This window comes from Lynx canadensis, chromosome E2 (genome assembly GCF_007474595.2).
Source record: "Lynx canadensis isolate LIC74 chromosome E2, mLynCan4.pri.v2, whole genome shotgun sequence".
In the NCBI taxonomy this organism is placed as follows: domain Eukaryota; kingdom Metazoa; phylum Chordata; class Mammalia; order Carnivora; family Felidae; genus Lynx; species Lynx canadensis.
The window spans coordinates 1,286,955-1,304,662 of record NC_044317.1 but is presented as its reverse complement, the minus strand read 5'-3'; the positions used below and the strand labels follow the sequence as shown (position 1 = coordinate 1,304,662).

General features: G+C 66.1%; 3 protein-coding genes across 5 annotated transcripts in view; 2 read left to right on the top strand and 1 right to left on the bottom strand.

The window, feature by feature from the left end:
- The window catches only part of ZC3H18 (zinc finger CCCH-type containing 18), a 57,359-nt gene extending 55,955 nt beyond the window's left edge, over positions 1 to 1,404 (top strand). Inside the window, 1 exon segment of the mRNA XM_030297600.1 lies at positions 465 to 1,404. Coding sequence (XP_030153460.1) covers positions 465 to 678 — 214 coding nt within the window. The 3' untranslated portion in view covers positions 679 to 1,404.
- A 3,191-nt stretch (positions 1,405 to 4,595) lies between these two features.
- IL17C (interleukin 17C) lies at positions 4,596 to 7,085 on the top strand. Its single transcript, XM_030299214.1, has 4 exons — positions 4,596 to 4,679; positions 5,842 to 5,868; positions 6,191 to 6,519; positions 6,824 to 7,085. Exons 1-4 carry the CDS (start codon positions 4,596 to 4,598, stop codon positions 7,083 to 7,085), a joined length of 702 nt encoding a protein of 233 aa, XP_030155074.1.
- A 1,518-nt stretch (positions 7,086 to 8,603) lies between these two features.
- Positions 8,604 to 16,932, bottom strand: LOC115502231 (cytochrome b-245 light chain). Of its 3 annotated transcripts, none has more exons than XM_030297408.1 (6): positions 16,905 to 16,932; positions 12,146 to 12,215; positions 11,509 to 11,583; positions 11,299 to 11,382; positions 10,730 to 10,811; positions 8,604 to 8,974 (listed from the first exon to the last, which is right to left on the bottom strand). In XM_030297408.1, the coding sequence occupies exons 1-6, from the start codon at positions 16,915 to 16,917 to the stop codon at positions 8,759 to 8,761; spliced, it is 540 nt and encodes a 179-aa protein (XP_030153268.1). In that variant the 5' UTR covers positions 16,918 to 16,932; the 3' UTR covers positions 8,604 to 8,758. The 3 variants fall into 3 exon arrangements, with proteins under 3 accessions (XP_030153268.1, XP_030153266.1, XP_030153267.1); XM_030297406.1 differs by lacking the exon at positions 16,905 to 16,932 and adding an exon at positions 16,471 to 16,594; XM_030297407.1 differs by lacking the exon at positions 16,905 to 16,932 and adding an exon at positions 13,701 to 14,263.
- Positions 16,933 to 17,708: the final 776 nt, after the last annotated feature.

Sequence of the window (17,708 nt, the reverse complement as noted above, 5' to 3'; positions counted from 1 at the left end):
CCAGCTCCTCCCGCCTTCCCCGTCGGCCCCGCGAGCAGGAGCAGAGATTGGCTTCCGCCAGGAAACCGGCCGCCTAGCCCCTTCCCGCACCCCACTACACCCTCAGGCCGGAGGTCCGGATGGGTGCACACTCGGTTATCCGCACAGCCCCCACCCTCCCCGGCCCTCGGGGCTCCTCCCGAGTCAGTGTGGGCTTCTCCCCACCACGAGGAGGCAGCGGTGGGACAGGTCAGCAGGTTCCAGGCGAGCCCCGGACGCCGTGTCCCCTCCGCCCCACGACCCAGGGCCCCTCCCACCGCGGCCAGGCTGGAGCGAGCACTGCCGGCCGGAAGCCCACCTGTCTCCACGGCCGCCAGTGCCCAGCGGGCCCCATCCACCTTGGGAGGCCCACGGCGTGGGGGGCTGGGGGGACGGCGCTCCGACCCTCTGACGGCCTCTCCCTCCAACCCGCCCACCCCCTGCAGGAAGCGCCAGCTGTCACCCCAGTCCAAGAGCTCCAGTAAGGTCACGAGCGTGCCCGGCAAAGCCTCAGACGCCGGCACTGCCACCGCTGTCTCCGCCGGCACCAAATCAGGGAAGGCCAGCACGCTGTCGCGGCGCGAGGAGCTCCTGAAACAGCTCAAAGCCGTGGAGGACGCCATCGCTCGCAAGCGGGCCAAGATCCCCGGGAAGGTGTAGGGGCCCCGCGGGCTCGGCCCCCCGCCCCCCGCCAGAGTTAGAGACTCTCGTGTTTTTATAAATAGGGTAAGCACAGCCTTCTCGGATTTTGAAGTTAACGTCGAATTTTGGCTGTGATTCTTTTTAAAAATTAAAAAAGAAAAAAAAAGTTTCTCAGCTGGAAAAGAAGCCACACACACGTAACGAAGATGATGCCGAATCCCGGTCTCCTCCCCAGCAGACCAGACCGAACCAGCCCCAGCCCAGAGCAGAAGTCCCGAGAGACAGGCAGGCAGGCCGGCCGGCCGGCCGGCGGCAGGAACAAGGACACGGCATCAGTTTTATGTAAATTATAAGTCCCAGGCGCCCAGTTCCGCCTGCCCGGGTCTTCCCTGCCCTCTGCCAGCCAGCCTGCCCTGGGCCGGTCCTCTGCCCGCGCTCCTTCCTGCCCCGGGGTCCCGGGAGCACCTGCTCCTTACCGGCCTCCTCCCCACCCCTCCCCGCCGCCCCCAGGGTCAGAAAATAGATATATATTCTTGACTGAAGTCCGATTGGGAAATATTTCCTGTCTTTTATTTTAAGCATCAGATTGTTTTAGTTGATTTAAAAAGGAAAAAAAAAAAATATAGAAAAGACCAAAAAAAAAAAAAAAAAAAAAAAAAGACCGAGGGTGTTGTTGGGCGTCTGTCTAATGTGGAGGGTCTTTTTTTGAGGGGTCTCCTAAAATAAAGTATTTTGATAAGCAGCCGTCTCGCCCCGGTGGTGATTACGTGGACTCGGGCCCCCACTGTCGCCCGCCCCACGGCGCCCGCTGGGCCCACCTGGCAGGTTAGCGGCCTCCAGCTGCTGGAGGCTGGGGACACGGGGGGCCCCCCCTGGGTGGGGCACCTCATGTCCTCGAGGGGGACCTGGCCCCGGCAGGGCTTCGTGAACACTCCAGCCAGCCGGTGGCCGCCTTTCCCCAAGGTGGATCCCGGGGCGGAGAGGCCAGGAGGGACAACCGTCAGGCTAGGCCGGCCCTGCCCGGAAGCTGTTGTGCAGTCGGCGGAGTGACCGCGCCCCCGGGTGCGCTGAGCTGAGCGGGAGACGTCCCGCCACAGAGCACAGGCGGACCGTGAGGTCTGAGCGAGGCTGTGCTCACGCTCTCCCCTGGAGAGCCCCATCGGGGCCAGGGCCACGGAGCGTGGACGCCTTCTGGTGTGGATTAAACTCGCAGAGGAGTGCCGTGGCCTCGGGGCGCCCCCACGTCGCGGTGCCCTCCTGCCCCCAGGCTGCTTTGAAACAAGGTCTCAGGTGCTGCACAACCCCTGGAGCCCGTGCTGCCGTCCCCGTCCTGGTGCCGGGGGGCGCTTCACGGTGCCCGGGTCGGGAGCTGGGTCCAGCACCAGTGCGCTCGGGTGCTCGGCCCCAGGGCTGGCTGGCTGTCAGAGCGAGGGGCCCGGTGGGGGGTGTACTGCCAGACCGGCCACACCACCAAGCGTCCTGAGCAGGTCGTGCTCCGGTTTCCGTCCACATCCTGCGGGAATTGGGATTCCTCTCCCGACACGGTGGCCTCGATTACGTGTCGCGGCAACTTTCCAAAGCTTATCTGGTTTGCCATCGGGTCAAAGCCAGGTTCGGAGAGAACTCCCATCCTCTGAGTAGGTGGCCTTCCGGGACACAAAGCCAGAACCCGGGACGGCTTGGGGGCCAGCCTGTCCCGACGTGCGCTGTGCCCCTGGGCTGCCAGACCCCGCGACCCGCCGGCAGTGATAGCCACTGTAAAGCCGGGAGCCCCCAGGGGAGCCCACCACCCAGCCGTGTGCGCTCCCCTCCTTGCCCCGCCACCCTGACCCGGCTCGAGCCAGAGCCCTGGATCCGCTCCACCCCAGCCTGGTCGAAACTGACAGTTTGGAACTTGCCGTCTGGGCTCATGGCTCCTCTTGGCTAGACTTAGCAGGTGCCTGTCCGGGGAAGGGTAAGAGCCGCACCCCAAGCCAACTCTCCCCCGCCCAGTCTGGTGGAAAGAACATTCTGGGCCGGGCGTCTGGGAAAAGGAAGGCCTCTGTTATGTAATGGGTCCTCGGGCATCCTTGCCTCCAGGGAACACGATGGCTGAGATCCTGGCTCGTGTGGTTAACGTGTAAAACAGTGGGGATAATGAAGGGTCGTCCCTCCACTTCCGTGTCTGTCCCCTAGGCCGCCCCCCGTGTCCAGGTACGGTCTTCACAGCTAGGGGGGCCCCGCCGCGTGACACGTGCTGACCCATCCCCTCCGACGCCTGCTTGCCTTTCCTCCCACCCGAGGGCCTTTGCACATGCTGCTTCCCGTTCTTGGAACTCTGACCTCACTCACCGCTCAACGCTTCCTCTGGCCGCTCAGACCAGGCCTGCCCCGTCCCCTCAGCCACCCCCGCAGCACCCCGGTGGGCCCTCCCACCTTCCTCCCCCAGCCAGCCTGCCCCTGCGCCAAGCCCCCCTGCCCTCTCTCCTCCTCTCTCTCAAGTGGATGAAAGCAAGACGGAAGGGTTTCATTTTCTAATTTGTATTTTCGTCACTGAAACGTGAAATACGATCTCCAACGTCATGAGGGAAAACGGGCTAACGTGGCAGCTCGGTCTGGTGAAAATGCAGTTGCTGTGGGTTTCCCGCTGGTCGTTCACAGCAGCCCCCCTGCAGTCATTACGTCTCGGCTGGACATGCCCTCCTGCACCCTCCCCTGTACCCAGTTCCCCCGGGCCTCCACCTCCTCCTGCTCCTGCCCCTCCCCTGCTCTCCCTACACCCAGCCTCCCCCCCGGTGACCGTTGCCACCAGCCCACAGGCGGCCTCGCTCAGCAGGAGGGGCTCAGCCTGTGGTGCTCAGGGGTTTCAGAGCTGAAGGAGGCCTGTGTTCCAAGGGGCATGGTTTGAGGGCGGGGCCTTCTGGGACACCGCCTCCGGGATGCCCTCCGACTTCCTCTGGTGGTGCCTTTCCAGTCTTGCCCAACCCAGGACTTCTGTGCTTGCCTCAGCCACCCGCAGGAATGAGGTGCCACCTGGGCCCCCGCCCTGCATCCATGCAACCTTGATGTCGGGCTGGCCAGGACCCCCGGCCCCCCCGGGCCCTTCCTCTGCCCCTGGTCCCCTTGAGCAGCGTCTACCCCCGGAACTGGCTGTCAGGACCACGGGGAACAGTGCTGGGTGGCCCTGGTGTCACAAAGCGGGGGGAACGCACAGCCTGGCCCCCGGTTCCTCCACTGGACGCGGTGCCCACCCAGTGGGCCGTTCGGAAAAGACACACAAGATGTTGACACGCATCTCGCGGGGGGCTGGTGTGGGCAGGGGGCAAGGCTGGGGCCTCGCGGGTGTGGACCCCCTGGCAGCCACGGCATATTCTTCAGTTCATAAAGGAGACCCACGTGCATGTGTGGCCAGACCCCCCTGGCCAAAGGGCAGCGAGAGCCCCTCACACGTTGCCCCCCCCCCCCCCCCCAGCCTCCAGGCTGGGGTCAATCTGCCAGCGCCCCGCGACTGGGGCGCCGTCCCCCCACTCTCCTCCCTGGGGACCCGGGCTCAGCCCCTTCCCCCCATTCTGCGGCACTTACGGGACACCGAGGCGCCAGGGGCAGCTCCGTGCCGGGGCCGTGGCAGGTGCGCCACCCCACCGTCCCTGCCCTCAAGGGAGGAGACCCCCGAGCACCCCTGCAGGTGCAGGGGGCAGCCGTCGGCTCGGCCCGAGGAGGCTCTTCCTGGAGAGCCGGCCTGGGCTGACACACAGAGCACAGCAGCCAGCATCCGCCCTGCAGAGGCGGTCATGGGCTCAGCGGTGTCCCCCCCAAAGTATGTCCACGTCCTGGCCCCGGTGCCTTTGGAGAACGTGCCCTTATCCAGGAAAAGGGTCCTGGCAGATGCAGCTATGGTGAAGGCCTTGAGATGGGATCATTCTGACTGAGGTGAGTGTCCTCACGCAGAAGGCGAGATGGGGGCACAGGGGAGGGGCCGTGTCGTGGCCGCAAGCCAAGGGACCCTGAGAATCAGCAGCAGCCAGGAGAAGCGAGAAGAGGTGGGACGGGTCCTCCCTCGGAGACCCCAGATGCCACTTACCCTGCCGACAATATGATTTCAGACCCCGGCCTCCAGACTGTGGGAACAAATTTCTGCTATCTTAAGCCCTCAGTGCGTGGTACTTTGTCGAAGCCGCTCTAGCAAACTAATACAGGTGGTGATCTCCCCGTTGCAGGAGGTATGCAAGCAGAGGGCTGGGGCGCTGGAGGGAGGACCAGCCCTGGGGACTCGATGCATCTATCCCTCCATCGGAAGCAGCATTTCCTCCAGGCCAGCGAGGGACAAGGGTCTCCCTTAACCCTGTCCTGCTCCCCGGGACACAGGCCCAGCAAGCCCACTGACAGGTGCAGACGCCAGGAGAGCCCTCCTCCCTCAAGGGGTCTCCGCGTCCCTGGAGTCTCGGGGTGGCGCCTGCCTGGTGCGGATGCTGGCCACTGCCCGCATGTGGGCAGGCGGGGTCCTGGGACGGCAGGTGACGCCCTCCCGCCACCCTCAGACCCTATTCAGCTGGGGGACGCTTCAGATTCTGATATGAGGGACCAGGACGCACAGGGCCCTGGGTCTTGGTGAGTGACCGGGGGACCCGGGGGGTGGTGTCCAAACCCCAGCCATTGAAAGCTCCACCAGACCACCTCGCACTGTCCTTTCCAGGGTAACAAAGGCGCCCGGCGCCGTCACCCCACAGCCCCACGGCCCAGCTCCTGGAGCGCCTTCTGGAATGTCTCCCACCTGTGCAGGAGGGGGCGGGCACCGATGCCCCTCCTGGAACGTTGGCTACAAACAGGACCGACCTCGCGTCCACAACCTGGGGGACCGGCCCCCGAGGAGCTCCGTGCGGCACTGTGAGTGACGGAGGCCACCCCGGCCGCCCGGCCCACGGCCCCCCGTGCCCGAAACATCCCGGCCCGTCCGTCGGCAGTGGCCAGCCTGGGGCAGGGTCCCTCCGGGCGGGGGAGGGAGAGGAGGAGGGGGGTGGGCACGGGCCCGCCCTGGGCGGGGAGGAGACAGGGGCACCCACCGGGAGGGGAGGAGGAAGCTGAGCGGGCACTTCCCCGGGAGGAAGCGGCCCGGATTTCCCCCAGGTGTGGCTGGAGGTATAAAGGGCGCCGGGAGCCGGGAGGCTCCAGGACCGCAGCAGCCGGTGCACCTGCCTCTTGCAGCCCAGCGCCGCCACCGCCGCCACCATGGTGAGCCGCCGCGTCTCCCCACGCCCCCACCTGGGCGGGGCCACCTGGCCCTGAAGGGCTGGTGGCTTCCCGCCCCCACTCGGAGGACGTGGGGATGGGGTCCAGGAAGCCCCCCCACGGCTGGGGACAGGAGGCAGCCGGGCCCCAGGAGCTCTGGTGCCCTGGGGAGCTCGGGCTGCAGGGCTAGCCCCAACTTGGGAGAGAGGGCTGTACCCCGTCTTTCCACAGGAAATAGGGCAAGCCGGGGCGGGGGGTGGGGGGGCGGTGAGTGCCCCCTTCCCTGGGCGCCCCCTGACCTGACTCCCCAATGCCTACCCCCCAGCTCCTCCCTGGCCTCTTGCTTCTGTTCTGGACGCCTGCCAGCCTGGCCCGCCACGGCCCCCAGCTCTGGGGGGGCCCCCACGCCCACGGGACCCCACGCTGCTACTCGGCCGAGGAGCTGCCTCTGGGCCAGCCCCCGCCGCATCTGCTGGCTCGGGCCGCCAAGTGGGAGCAGGCTTTGCCCGTGGCCCTGGTGTCCAGCCTGGAGGCGGGGGGCCGCAGGAGGCGGCACGACGGCCCCCCCGCTGGGACCCAGTGCCCGGTGCTGCGTCCTGAGGACGTGCTGGAAGCCGGCATCCACCAGCGTTCCATCTCCCCCTGGAGATACCGGTGAGGGCCGGGGGGGCCCCCGCTCCGTGCTGCTGGGCCATCCCCGCCCCCCTCTGAGCCTCAGCGTCTCCGCCTGTCAGACGGGACGGTCACCCCCAGGCCGGGCGGGTGGGTGGGGCCCCATCAGCGGGGCGCCTCCTTGCCGCTGCGGTGGGCAAGAGTCCGGCCCGGCTCGGTGGCCGGGGACGCCCGGGAGAATGCCGAGGTCCGCGCCTGAGCCCCCGCGGGGGTGGGGCGCTGGGCCGGGGAGGGGGGGAGGGGAGGGGGCTCGCTCACCGAGGCCCCGCCCCGTCTGTCCCCGCAGCGTGGACACGGACGAGAGCCGCTACCCGCAGAAGCTGGCCTTCGCCCAGTGCCTGTGCAGGGGCTGCGTCAGCGCCAGGACGGGCCGCGAGACGGCGGCGCTCAACTCGGTGCCGCTGCTGCAGAGCCTGTTGGTGCTGCGCCGCCAGCCCTGCTCGCGGGAGGCCACGGGGCTGCCCACGCCCGGGGCCTTCTCCTTCCACGCGGAGTTCATCCGCGTGCCCGTCGGCTGCACCTGTGTCCTGCCCAGGTCGGCTCGGTGAGCCCCGGCCTCGGCCGGCGTCGCCTGCGCCCCCCCACCCCCACCCCGCGCTGGACAGTCGGGGGGCTCTCTCCCGGCAGGGCCCCCCTATTTATGGGTATTTATTGCTTATTTATTTGCCCCACGGGGTCCCCGGGCAGGTACCGAGGCTCCGGGCCTCGGGGCCGAGGAACGACGGCGGACGCCACGCCCCGAACGGTGGTGTCCCCCGTGCCTGGAGGGTGACTCTGCTGCTCGGGCCCATCTCGAGACTCGGTTTACCCTTTCTGCAAAAACACTTGGGCCGGAAGGACTCTTTGGCTTCTTCTAGAACTTTCTTAAACAACACGAACGGTGTTCTGATGACGCCTCCGTCTCGGTGTTCCCCCCGGGGCTCCCCTCACACCCTCCCTGGCCTCACGCTGCTCCCGGTCCCCCAAGCTTCCCCTCCCCAGCCCCCCAGAGGAAGAGGTACCCCTGTATCTCCGAAACAACTATTTTAAGTGTCAACGCGTCGTTAAATTGACAAACGCCCCCCAGAGCACACCGTGGGAGGGCGGAGGGCGGTGGTTGAAGGCACCCCCTCCCCCTCACCCCTGCCTGGCCCTCGGCACCCGGCTGGTCCCGCGGGGGCAGCCGCCGGCCCTAGATTCTCGTGTCCTCCCAGGAAGGTCCCGAGGTCGTCCACTTGGGAGATGTGCTTTGACACGGGTGTGCCCCACTGGCCCTGGCAGGGCCTTGGCACCTGAGGGGCTCCCATTCTGGCCGTGTTGTGGCCAGACCCTCCTCCACCAAGGGGACTCCCCCCCCCTGCCCCACGGACAGCGTCTGAGGGAACTCCTGGGGGAGTCCGCTCGGGGGGACACATCTCCGGCTTCTGAACGTCCCCTCCAGCCCCGCCAGAGACCTAGGCGGATCTCGCTGCCTGGACGGCCCTGGGGCTTCGGCCCCGCAGCAGGGACCCGTCAGAGCCCGGCAGCCCTGAGGCCAGTCACCCCAGCCTCCTGCAGAGCGTCCTGGCTCACAGCGTGACTACGCAGGTCACGGCCGGGGGCGCTCGGTGTGTGGCCTCAGCAGGTGTGGAGAGGGCTCCCGGGCAGCTCTGGCTCGGCTACACCCCCCCTCAGAGCCTCAGTTTCCCCAGCCTAAGGGGTGACTGCCGTAGGGGCTGCAGGGCTCTTTTCAGAAGCTCCCTGATGGATGCACCACTTTCACCCCCGATCAAGGTCCGCTGTGTTCAAACAAGCCCGCGGGAGGTGTTCGGGGTGATCTTTGTGGGGGGTGTGAAGGACACTCTGCCCGTGGGTGGCCACACCAGTTGTCGGCTGGTGAAGGAGTGAAGGCCCCGGGGAGGGGGGAGGGGCTTCCAAACTGAGGGTCCAGGAGGCCCAGAGGCCACCTGAGCAGGGACCAGCCTTGCAGTAGAGGGAACAGCCTGTGTCTGGGGGGCAAGGGTCATCCCTGTGGCTGGAGTGGCAGGAGGGGGCGGGGGGGGGCGGCATCCGTCCTGAGCTGTGGGTTCAGTGAAGACAGGCGGGGGTGGGGGAGGCAGGGGGGCGGGGAGCGCCCATCCTGGATTTATTTATGCAGAAGGCAGAGCTGGGATTGGGTGTGGTGTGCACACGGGGAGTCAGGGAGCCTGCTCTCCATGGTTTATTTTGGGAGCCCCACGCGGGGGACGGCCGGAGACGCCCGTCACACGACCTCGTCGACCACCGGGACCGGGTTCTCCTGAGGGCCGCCGGAAACGCCTGCCGATGCCGCGGCCTCCTCCTCGTTGGACTTCTTTCGGGCCTCGGCCGGGGGCCGGGGCGGGGGGTTGCTGGGCGGCTGCTTGATGGTGCCCCCGACCTGCGGCCGCTCCTTGGGCTTGGGCTCGATGGGGGTCCACTGCTCTCCGTGGAAGGCTGCCTGCAGGACGCAGAGAAGCCGGGTCACAGATGGGCTGCCCTGGCCCCCCGGAGGCCAGCTCTGCCCCGCCCCCGGGAACTGGGCAGGACCCACGTGTGAACCCACTAAGTCCAGAGTGACAGCCAGGACCCCGGACTCCAGCTGCTTCGTTATGGGGGGGGGGACCCTGAAAGCGGGGCAGGACGAGTGGAGGCCACTCCTAGGCACAGGCTCCAAGCCGGGGCTGGCCCCAACCAAGGCTGGGGCAGGGCAGGAGGCAGGCCTTTGTATCACACAATGTCTGGCAGGCCGGGCGTCTGCGAGGAGTGAGGGGCCCAGGAGGGCAGCCGAGGGGGGCGGGGGGGGGGGCGGGCCCTTTCTGCCCTGGAGCCTCCCCAGGGGCACCAGCCACGGTGAAGACCCCAGACTCTGGCTGAATGCAGACTCCTGGGCCCCGGGGCCCTACGGCAGGCCGGGACGGCCTGGGAATGTATGCTTTCCATCTGTACCCCACAGTCCTCGATGGATAATAAAGTGTGGCATCACATCACTCATGAAGCAGAAGAATAAATGTCCCACCTCTGGACTTAAAACTAGCACATCCCCCCTGAAAAGTAAACCACACTGCCGATAGGAGAGAGTGCAGGCAAATGTGGTTTGCAGGGGAGGGGGGAGGGGGGGAGGCAGGGGCGGGGCGGGGGGGGCGGGGCAAATGCACAAACCAGAAAGCGGACACAGGTGAACCTCTGCTCATCCGCCCAGGGAAGGATTTCACAAAGTTAACAGACCCTTAAGGGGGGCGGGGGGAGCACTCAGCGTCAGACGCTCCCTCCCAACTCCTCCACGATTAAAACATACATAAGGTTCCCCCAAATTAGTAAGGAACAGACGAAAGAGCTATGGGAAAACGGGCAAATGACACGAACAGGCCAATTCCGAGAGGAAGGAAGGTCAGACAGGAGTCGAAAGCGGCCGTGGCTGGGCGCACCGGCGGTCAGGCGGGGTGGGCGTGTCCTGCGGGTGACCTCTGACCCAGCAGTTCCGCTGCTGCGGGTCCTTGAGGGGCCGGCCCGCGTGTAGAGGGTCCGGGGCTGGATGCGGGCGACGCCACGACCGCAGTGGGGAGAGCGGCCGGCCGGCCGGCAGGAAGGGCTCTCTAGCGGGAGCACGGGGCGGGCCCACAAGGGTCAGAGCCCAGACGTCACGCCGCCCCGTCCCAAAGAACACGTGCGAACACCAGCGTAGTCATCCAGCCCACCCCGGAGCCTGTGCGGGAGGACCGTCCACGGCCGCCCGCCGTCCTTCTACAAAGACAGCCTGACCACGGGGCCTTCGCGCGCGTCCCAACCAGGCAAACCCGATGGGGCAGCTCTGGAAAATGTCCGCGTGGCATCGGCACCCCTAACGAGCTCCGAGGAAGCGCTCCTGACGGCGCCCCAAGTCGGAGCAAGGATGGTTTGGATGAGAGAAGAGTGACGATGATGCCAATCCGGTTGGGCCCTGGCTGGCCGTGTGACCCGGGCCAGCCACGTCACCTCTCTGAGTTTCTACTTCCTTATCTGTAAAGCGGGGCCCTCGCCACCCACCTCGGAGGGCCGAGGTGTAGACAAAGGAACCAGCACGCTTTGTACGTGCTATACGTGGCGACTACGGTCATCACGACCCCGCCCCGGCACGAGCAAGGACACGGGCTCGGCCTTGGCTCTGCCTGCACAGCTGGCTTTGGGGACGGGGGTGGCACGTGCCAGGGGGCGAACCACAGGGGATGCCACTCACCAGCAGATAGATGCTGCTCGCGATGGCCAGGCAGGCTGTCCCCAGGATGGTGGCAAGCAGGAAGCCGGCAGGTACCGAGAGCCTGGGGTGGGGTGGCGGGGAGGTGAGAGGGGGTCTGCGGCCCCAGGCCTTGGCCTCAGGACGAGGCCAACTGTAGGTGTGCGGGCCCCGGGACCCTGCACGGAGGACACACCCAGTCCTGCCCAAGGCTGGGTCCCGTAACCTGCTCTCTGCTTCCGCTTGTACCTTAGCAACCCTTGGGGTGCTGGCGCTTGGCCCCCGCCACCATGCCGGAAGGAAGCCGTGTAACAGCGGGGGCCTGTGTTTGCAGCCTCCCCGGCAGTTAAGCCCCAGACACTGGCGCGGGGCCGTGAGCGGGGCCGCCCCGGAGAGCCGGTCGGCTCGGACCCTATTCTTGATTCAAGCTACGGAGGGTGGAATAAGTCCTTACGCAGCATGAGGTGACACACACAGGTGTGGGGAACCTCTGGCAGGACCCAGGACCCGCGCTTTGGTCTGGAAAAGTCTCTGACTCGGTGGAAGCCAGGTGGGTGTGGGAGCTTGCTCACCCCAGGTGCAGGACGGCCCGGATGTAGTAGTTCCTGGAGAGAGGTCCCAACACCTTCACCACTTTGGTCAGGTACTTCTGTCCGCTGGGCACACGGGGAGAGAAGACAGACCGTGTCCTGCTCAGCGGCCCCCACCCACCCCAGCGCACCCCAGCTCCTCCCCCCCGGGACCGAGGGGCCGCGGCCCCCAGAGCAGGGCGGCACACTCACCATCTCTCCATGGTGGACCCCTTCCTCCTCTTCCCGCGGGGGTACTCCAGCAGGCAGATGAAGACACCCGCTACGCTGACGTGCCGTTAAGGAACAGCTGAGCTCAGCCCGGGGGCCAGAGTGAGCCCCCTGTGCCGACGAGAAAACAGAGAGGTGCAGCTGCTGCCTGGAGGTCACACAGCTGGGAAACAGCCGGGCAGGGTTTGGACAGGCCTGGCCACTCTGCTGCCCGTCCTGAGCCCTCGGTCCCCTGGCGCCTGCCTCGGCTGGCCGGTCACAGCCGGGCAGACCCCGGGCTGGCCAAGGGGGGGCGGCTGATAGAAAGGGGGACACAGAGGGGGCCCCCGGGATCCCCGAGGCCTCAGTGCCGGCCCTCGGGGCTGCTGGCACCTGCCAGCCCTCACCAGGCCTCGGGCCTCGGGCAAGTTGCCTCCCTGCCCTGAGCCTTGGCCTCCCGCGAACCACGCCTGAGCCGGATCCTGCCGACCCCGCCGCCGCTGAGGGGCTGAGGGCCCCAGGGCTGCGGCAGCATTCTGCAAACCGAGAAGTGCTGCGCCCCCCGGGGGCGGCACCGTCCCCACCCCGAGCCCGGCAGCACCGCCCCGGCTGCGTCCCGGCATCTGCGGAGGCAGGATACATGGAGTACGCGCCGAACCACCAACTGGTGAACTGGCCGGCAGTGGCCACGATGCCCCCCGTGATAAGGACTGTGGGCAGAGGAGAGGCAGGTCAGCGGGGCTGGCGGCTGCAGGGGCCCCGGCCGCCTCTCCCTGTGTCCCCTCCCTCGGCGAGGCCACTGGTCCGTCACCGGTGCCCTGCTCCGCGACAACACGTCTGCCCGTGAAGGGGACACAGGCGGGCGCGGACCCCTAGAAGCAACACGTGAGCGGGGGCGGGGCGACGGAGCAGCGGGAGCCGGTGGGTGGGGTCCGGACCATACCAGTCCCCGGGGCTCTGCCACCCCCTTGCCACCTCCAGCGTCTGCTCCTGTGGACAGCCGTGCCCGGCTGCCCTCCACCTCGATTCCAGCTGCGGGACCCGGGCACCCTGCCCCCCCCCCCCCCCACGAGCCGAATCCGTCAGTCTTCCTCTCTGCGGTCCTGCTTCCGGCCGGCTGCTCTGGGAGGCACGACCTGGATCTTTTCTCCCCCAGAATTACTTTTGGGCACCTTTTCTACTGTGATAACATACACATAACACGAAAGGTTCCATTTCAGCCATTTTAAAGTACACGGCTCGATGGGGCGTGCTTCCAGTTTTGTCCCGTTATGAATAAGCTGACACAGCGTTTAATAGTTTTCAATCGTTTGTAAGAGTTTTAACAGTTTCCACCAGTTCAAGCCGACAGCAAACCGACCATCCTGGACTTGCCGTGGCCGATTCGAAGTTCCTCTTTCTCTCTAACAAGCCCCGTGTCACGTTTCCCGCCTCCAGCTATCTTGCTCAAACTTTAAATTTTACAATTTCTCTTCCTGGGTCACGTGTGGATTCCAGCTTAACCTCAGCCCCACCCACAGACCTCCCGTGGTGATTAATGATAAATCATTCACCCTTCCAACCGGCCACAGACTGTTCAGCGTTCTGGGCTCAGCGACACCCTCCCCCCCCCGCTGACGGGCATCGCTCGGGGGGTCCCCCAGGAGTCAGGCTTTCTCTGGGCACCTCAGATTTTATTCCACCGCCTTCTGGCAGTGATTCTCGATGATGAGTGTGGACTCGGCCTGACTCGGCCTGTACTTTTCTCCTCTGGTAAACGGCAAGATTTTCTTTAATGGTCTGTATTTTCATTACAGCGTGTCCAAGAAGGGATCTGTTTTCCGCTATTCTGCGTTCTGCTTTCTCCTTCGATCTGAGACTCTCCGTTTCTGCAAAACGCTCACCCATTACCCTTGGGTATTGCCTCCCTGTGTCCTTCCTTCAGAGCATGACTGTCTTGCCTCGGGACCTGCCGCCGCCCACGGGGCGGGTCTCCCCCCATCCACCAGACCCCTCCCCCCAACCTGCTTCCCATGGGGGTCCCCTGCCCCGCCCACCCTGCCCACAGGGCAGGTCTCCCCGCACCACCGCGCACGGCTGGCCTCTATTTAATAACCCATCTGTGTCTCTGGGCTGCGAGCGTGAGGGGCCCCCAGCCCCATCTTACGGGCCCCTAACCCTCTCGTCTTTAGATAGCGTTCAATTCATCCACTGACCTGTAGCGACTTTATTTCTTGACATTCTGCATTAGCTCACTTTCTGCACTGTCCTCTTTTTGCTGTGTAATTCTCTATTCCTTTCCCTCCTTGAACAGTTGTGCCCGCAGTCGTGGGCGTAAACACGCACTCACATTCGCGTGTCTTCCAGAAGGCACCGCAGCCCCAGCCCCTGGAGGTGTGTGTGCTGCCTCTCCCCGGGCCGGTGCTTCCTCCCGCGGCGGGCGCGTGCGGGCTCCTGGCGGGGCCTGCCTTCCTGCAGCGGTCGGGGACAGACGTCCTTGCAGGGAAGTTACACGCTGGCCTCTGCTGGGGGCCTCCGGGTCTCTCCGGTTCATCGGAATGTCCCGGTCCAGCACAGGGTAGGGGGGACGCAGCCCTTCCCACACACAGCGCAGGCCTGGGGTTCCGGGATTTTGCCTCGTTGGTGACTTGTTCCAGCCCTGGCTGCAGGTGGCAAGCGTCCTCGGAGGGGACCACTTCCTACTCCGTCTCTTGTGCAGGTGGGCCTCCCCAGCCGGGTCCAGTCACGTAGCCCAGAACTGCCCGTGTCCACGCAGAGGCCCTGAAACCCCACCGAGTGAGAGTCGAAGCCCCTGACGGTGTCGCTGTTCTCCGGGCCCCCCCTCCTTCGGCCCCCGGACACCACCTTGAAACCTCACTCCGCTTTTCCAGCTGCAGATTTCCTACTCCTGTGCTGAGCTTTGCTACACATTAACCACGTGTGCTTGCCCGGCAGCGTGCGGGGTGGGGGCTGGAACAGGGCACTCAGCACACTTGTCTTGGGTGCCTCGTCCCCCCTCCCGAGCTGCGGTTTCGCTGCCTGCCATCAGCAAGAGGGGAGCAAAGACACGGGTGACCCACCAGGACGGCAGGGCTGCTCCGTCACCCTCCAAGGCTGACAGAGCCCTAGTAAGTACAGGACGCACCGGAACAAGGAAAGGTGAGGCCTCGGCTCTCGGGGGGCCTTACGGTCTTGTCGGGGGAACAGAAATACACATCGGAACTGGAACAGGGAACGTGATGGAAGGCCTGGGGCTACTTTACGTCCGGTGCTCCCCAAAGACTCCTCCAGGCTCGTGGCAATCTGAGCCGAGAAATGAATGGAAAAGCCAGCCGCCCACAGATGCTTCAGACAGAAGATGCCTCTTCAGCAAGGCACAGCAAGGATCCGCTCAGGAGATCCGGGAACAGAAAGGAAGCAGGTGCCCTCGGAGCTCCGGAGCAGGGAGGGAGCTGGCGGGGCAGGGAAGGGGGCGGCCAGGAGTGGCTTCCGTTGTGTGTACCCGAAAGGTACCGAGGGCTTTGAGCAGCAGGTGACACGGTCTGGTCAGATGGGGCTTTCCACAATAGAAAAACCTGTGGGGTGTGCCTGCTGGTGGGTCTCGCCAGGCCCGAGGGGCCCCACGGGGCTGAAGTTTATGCCGAGAAGAGAAGTCAACAAAGGGGGAGCCGGGGGACGGGAGTGCCCTGGGGGACCTTCTGACACACCGTCTTGTTTGATGACGAAGAAGGCTGAGCCCGGGCCTCGACCTCACAGTCGGCACAGTGGACGTGAACAGAGTGGGCCCCGTGGCCCCCGTGGGCAGGTGTTAGCTAAGGCCAGGCCAGGCCAGCCTTCATGCAGTGGGCCTTCAGGGAATGGGGCCCCAGGGCCTAGAACCCTCTACTTCCTGGGAGGGTGGGAGTTGCAGGAAGCGGGTGAGGGTGGTCTGCAGTGGTCTATCTAGGGGGTCCTGCCCCAATGCCTGGGGACAGGGAGAAGCACCATCTAACTGAGCCACTCTGGAGGCCAAAAGCAGGGGTGACCTGTGTGGACGGGGAACAGACTGCTAGGCCCCGGGCCCCCATGTGCTCCTACAGTGTGGGGCTGGGGAGTCTACCTCCGACCCTTCCCTCCCCGGCCGGTCCCAGCTGAATGGTAGTGGGCTGAGACCCTCCTTGCGAGCACGTTCCCCCCCTGGGCACAGGCCCTTCCTGGGAGTGGCAGGTGCCAGGTGGGAGGGGCCAGGCAGGGCCAGAGCATCTGGGCCCACTCTTGCCTCAGACTCCGTCTGGGACTCAGCTTTACCCCACCTAGTCCTGAGAAGTTCCTGCTTTCGGTACAGGGCTGCGGTGCAGACCCCACCGCTCCTTAACCAGAGCTCTTGAGTACAGGGCCGGGCAGGGTGACTGGGGGCCCTGACCCCTTCCCCGGTCTCTCTGGGAGTTGAGCTGAAAGGGGGTCACTCTGGGGGTTTCCAGCCACCTTATGAAATCCCAGATGCCCTTCTGTGCACCTGGGGGCTGGGCCCCAGATGGAGAGCGGCTGCCACCCAGGACGCGAAGAGAGGGAGGCCCTCGCCATCGCTGGGCCAAAGCCCCGATCCAGGGCAGCGGCGGGGAGAGGGGGGTTTGGCGGACACCGACGTCCACATGCCGGGTTTTCCCAACCCTTGGGGGACAGTGACTCCCCGGAAACTACCAAGGACGAAAGGCCTCTTCCCCTGGCCGCAACTTCCTCTTTCAGTGTAGAGGTCCAGACGCAGATGGGGGACTGAAGAGGGTACGGCTCGGGGGGGGGGGGGGGGGGGGGGGGGGGCAGGGGGCGGGGGGCTCCGAACCCCCTCCGCAGGCAGAAGTCTCTGACTGCCTGCACCCTACCCCCACCCCCGGCCCGCTCCGCCCCGCCCCGCCGCTGCACGTACCCCACCCCCTTCCCTGCTTCAGTCCCCACTCTCGGAGCCCCCGCGGGGCCGGCCCGCAGCCCGAGGTCCCGGCGCACACTCACTCAGGCCGGACGCCAGCGCCTGCTCGTTGGCCCACATGGCCCACTCGATCTGCCCCATAGCGGCGGAGGCGACGACAGCTCGGCGGACTCCGCGGCAACACTGCGGCCCGCGCTCCCGCCGCCCGCCCCTCCCGAGGGCCGGCCCCGCCCCCGCCCCCGGCGGCAGACCCCACCCCCGGCGGCTCCAGGCCCCGCCCCTCAGGGCAGAAGGGAGCCCGGTTGCGGCCGGACTCTTCCCCGCCCCCGGCCTCAGGCCCCGCCCCTCCAGGCAGGTGGGAGCTTCGCTGCGGCCCGCCGGCCTCCCACCGCTCGCCCCGACAGCGACAGCCCGGACCGGAGCAAAGGCGGGCCCTGCCCGTCCCGGGCCTTCCCCCTGGGGGGTGTCCCCTGCAGGCCCAGCCAGCCCGCCTTCGGGCCCAGGCCTCCCGGCTCACTTCCTCCTTCCATCTCCTTCCGGGCGCGCGCGGGCGGGGGAGGCCACCACTTTCACCGGCCAGCTCCGTGTCCGAGCATCACGTGGGCTGCTTATGACCAGGGCGATGCCTGGCAGGCGGGGCCAGGGGAAGCAGGCTGTGAGGTGGGTGTACCTGCGGACGAAGGCAGAGGCACCCCAGAATGCTCCGCCTCTCCTTGGAGCTTCCAGACCAAGGATCACGCAGGTGGCAACAGGGGCCTCTCCGGGAGGTGTGGGCAGGCTGCGTTCCTAGAAGGGCTTAAAGGCCCAGAACCTTCACCACGCCCACACAATGGATGCCCCACGAGGGAGCAAGGCCTTCTTGGACGCCAGTACCTGCCCTAGGGACGGTGGCAGGCCCAGCCCCCACTTCCTCATCCGGCCCAGGCACCCCTCTGCTCACAGCGCTGACTGGAGGACAGAAGCCAAGCTTCCGAGAAAATCCAGATTGCCAGAGCCTGCCCCTTTGTCATCCCCTCCACACTGCCCCTTGAGGGTGACTTCAGCAGTGGCGACCCCGGCCCCAGCCCCGGTCCCTGGTGGGAGAGGGGCAGGGGTTCTCCCAGGTGCCCACCCCCTCCCAGAAGCCTGCCTGCACTACACTGACATTTTGGAAGTGGGGAAGGGTGGCATTCCTATGGTTTCATGATCCAGAAACTCCTGGGCTGAGGGGAATCATGTCCCTAACCAGCACTGCGGCCAAAAAACCCACTTCCTGCCTTCTTTTGTGGACAGGAACTTGAAGCAAGACCCGAGCCACACCCCCACGCCTGTCAGGGCTTTA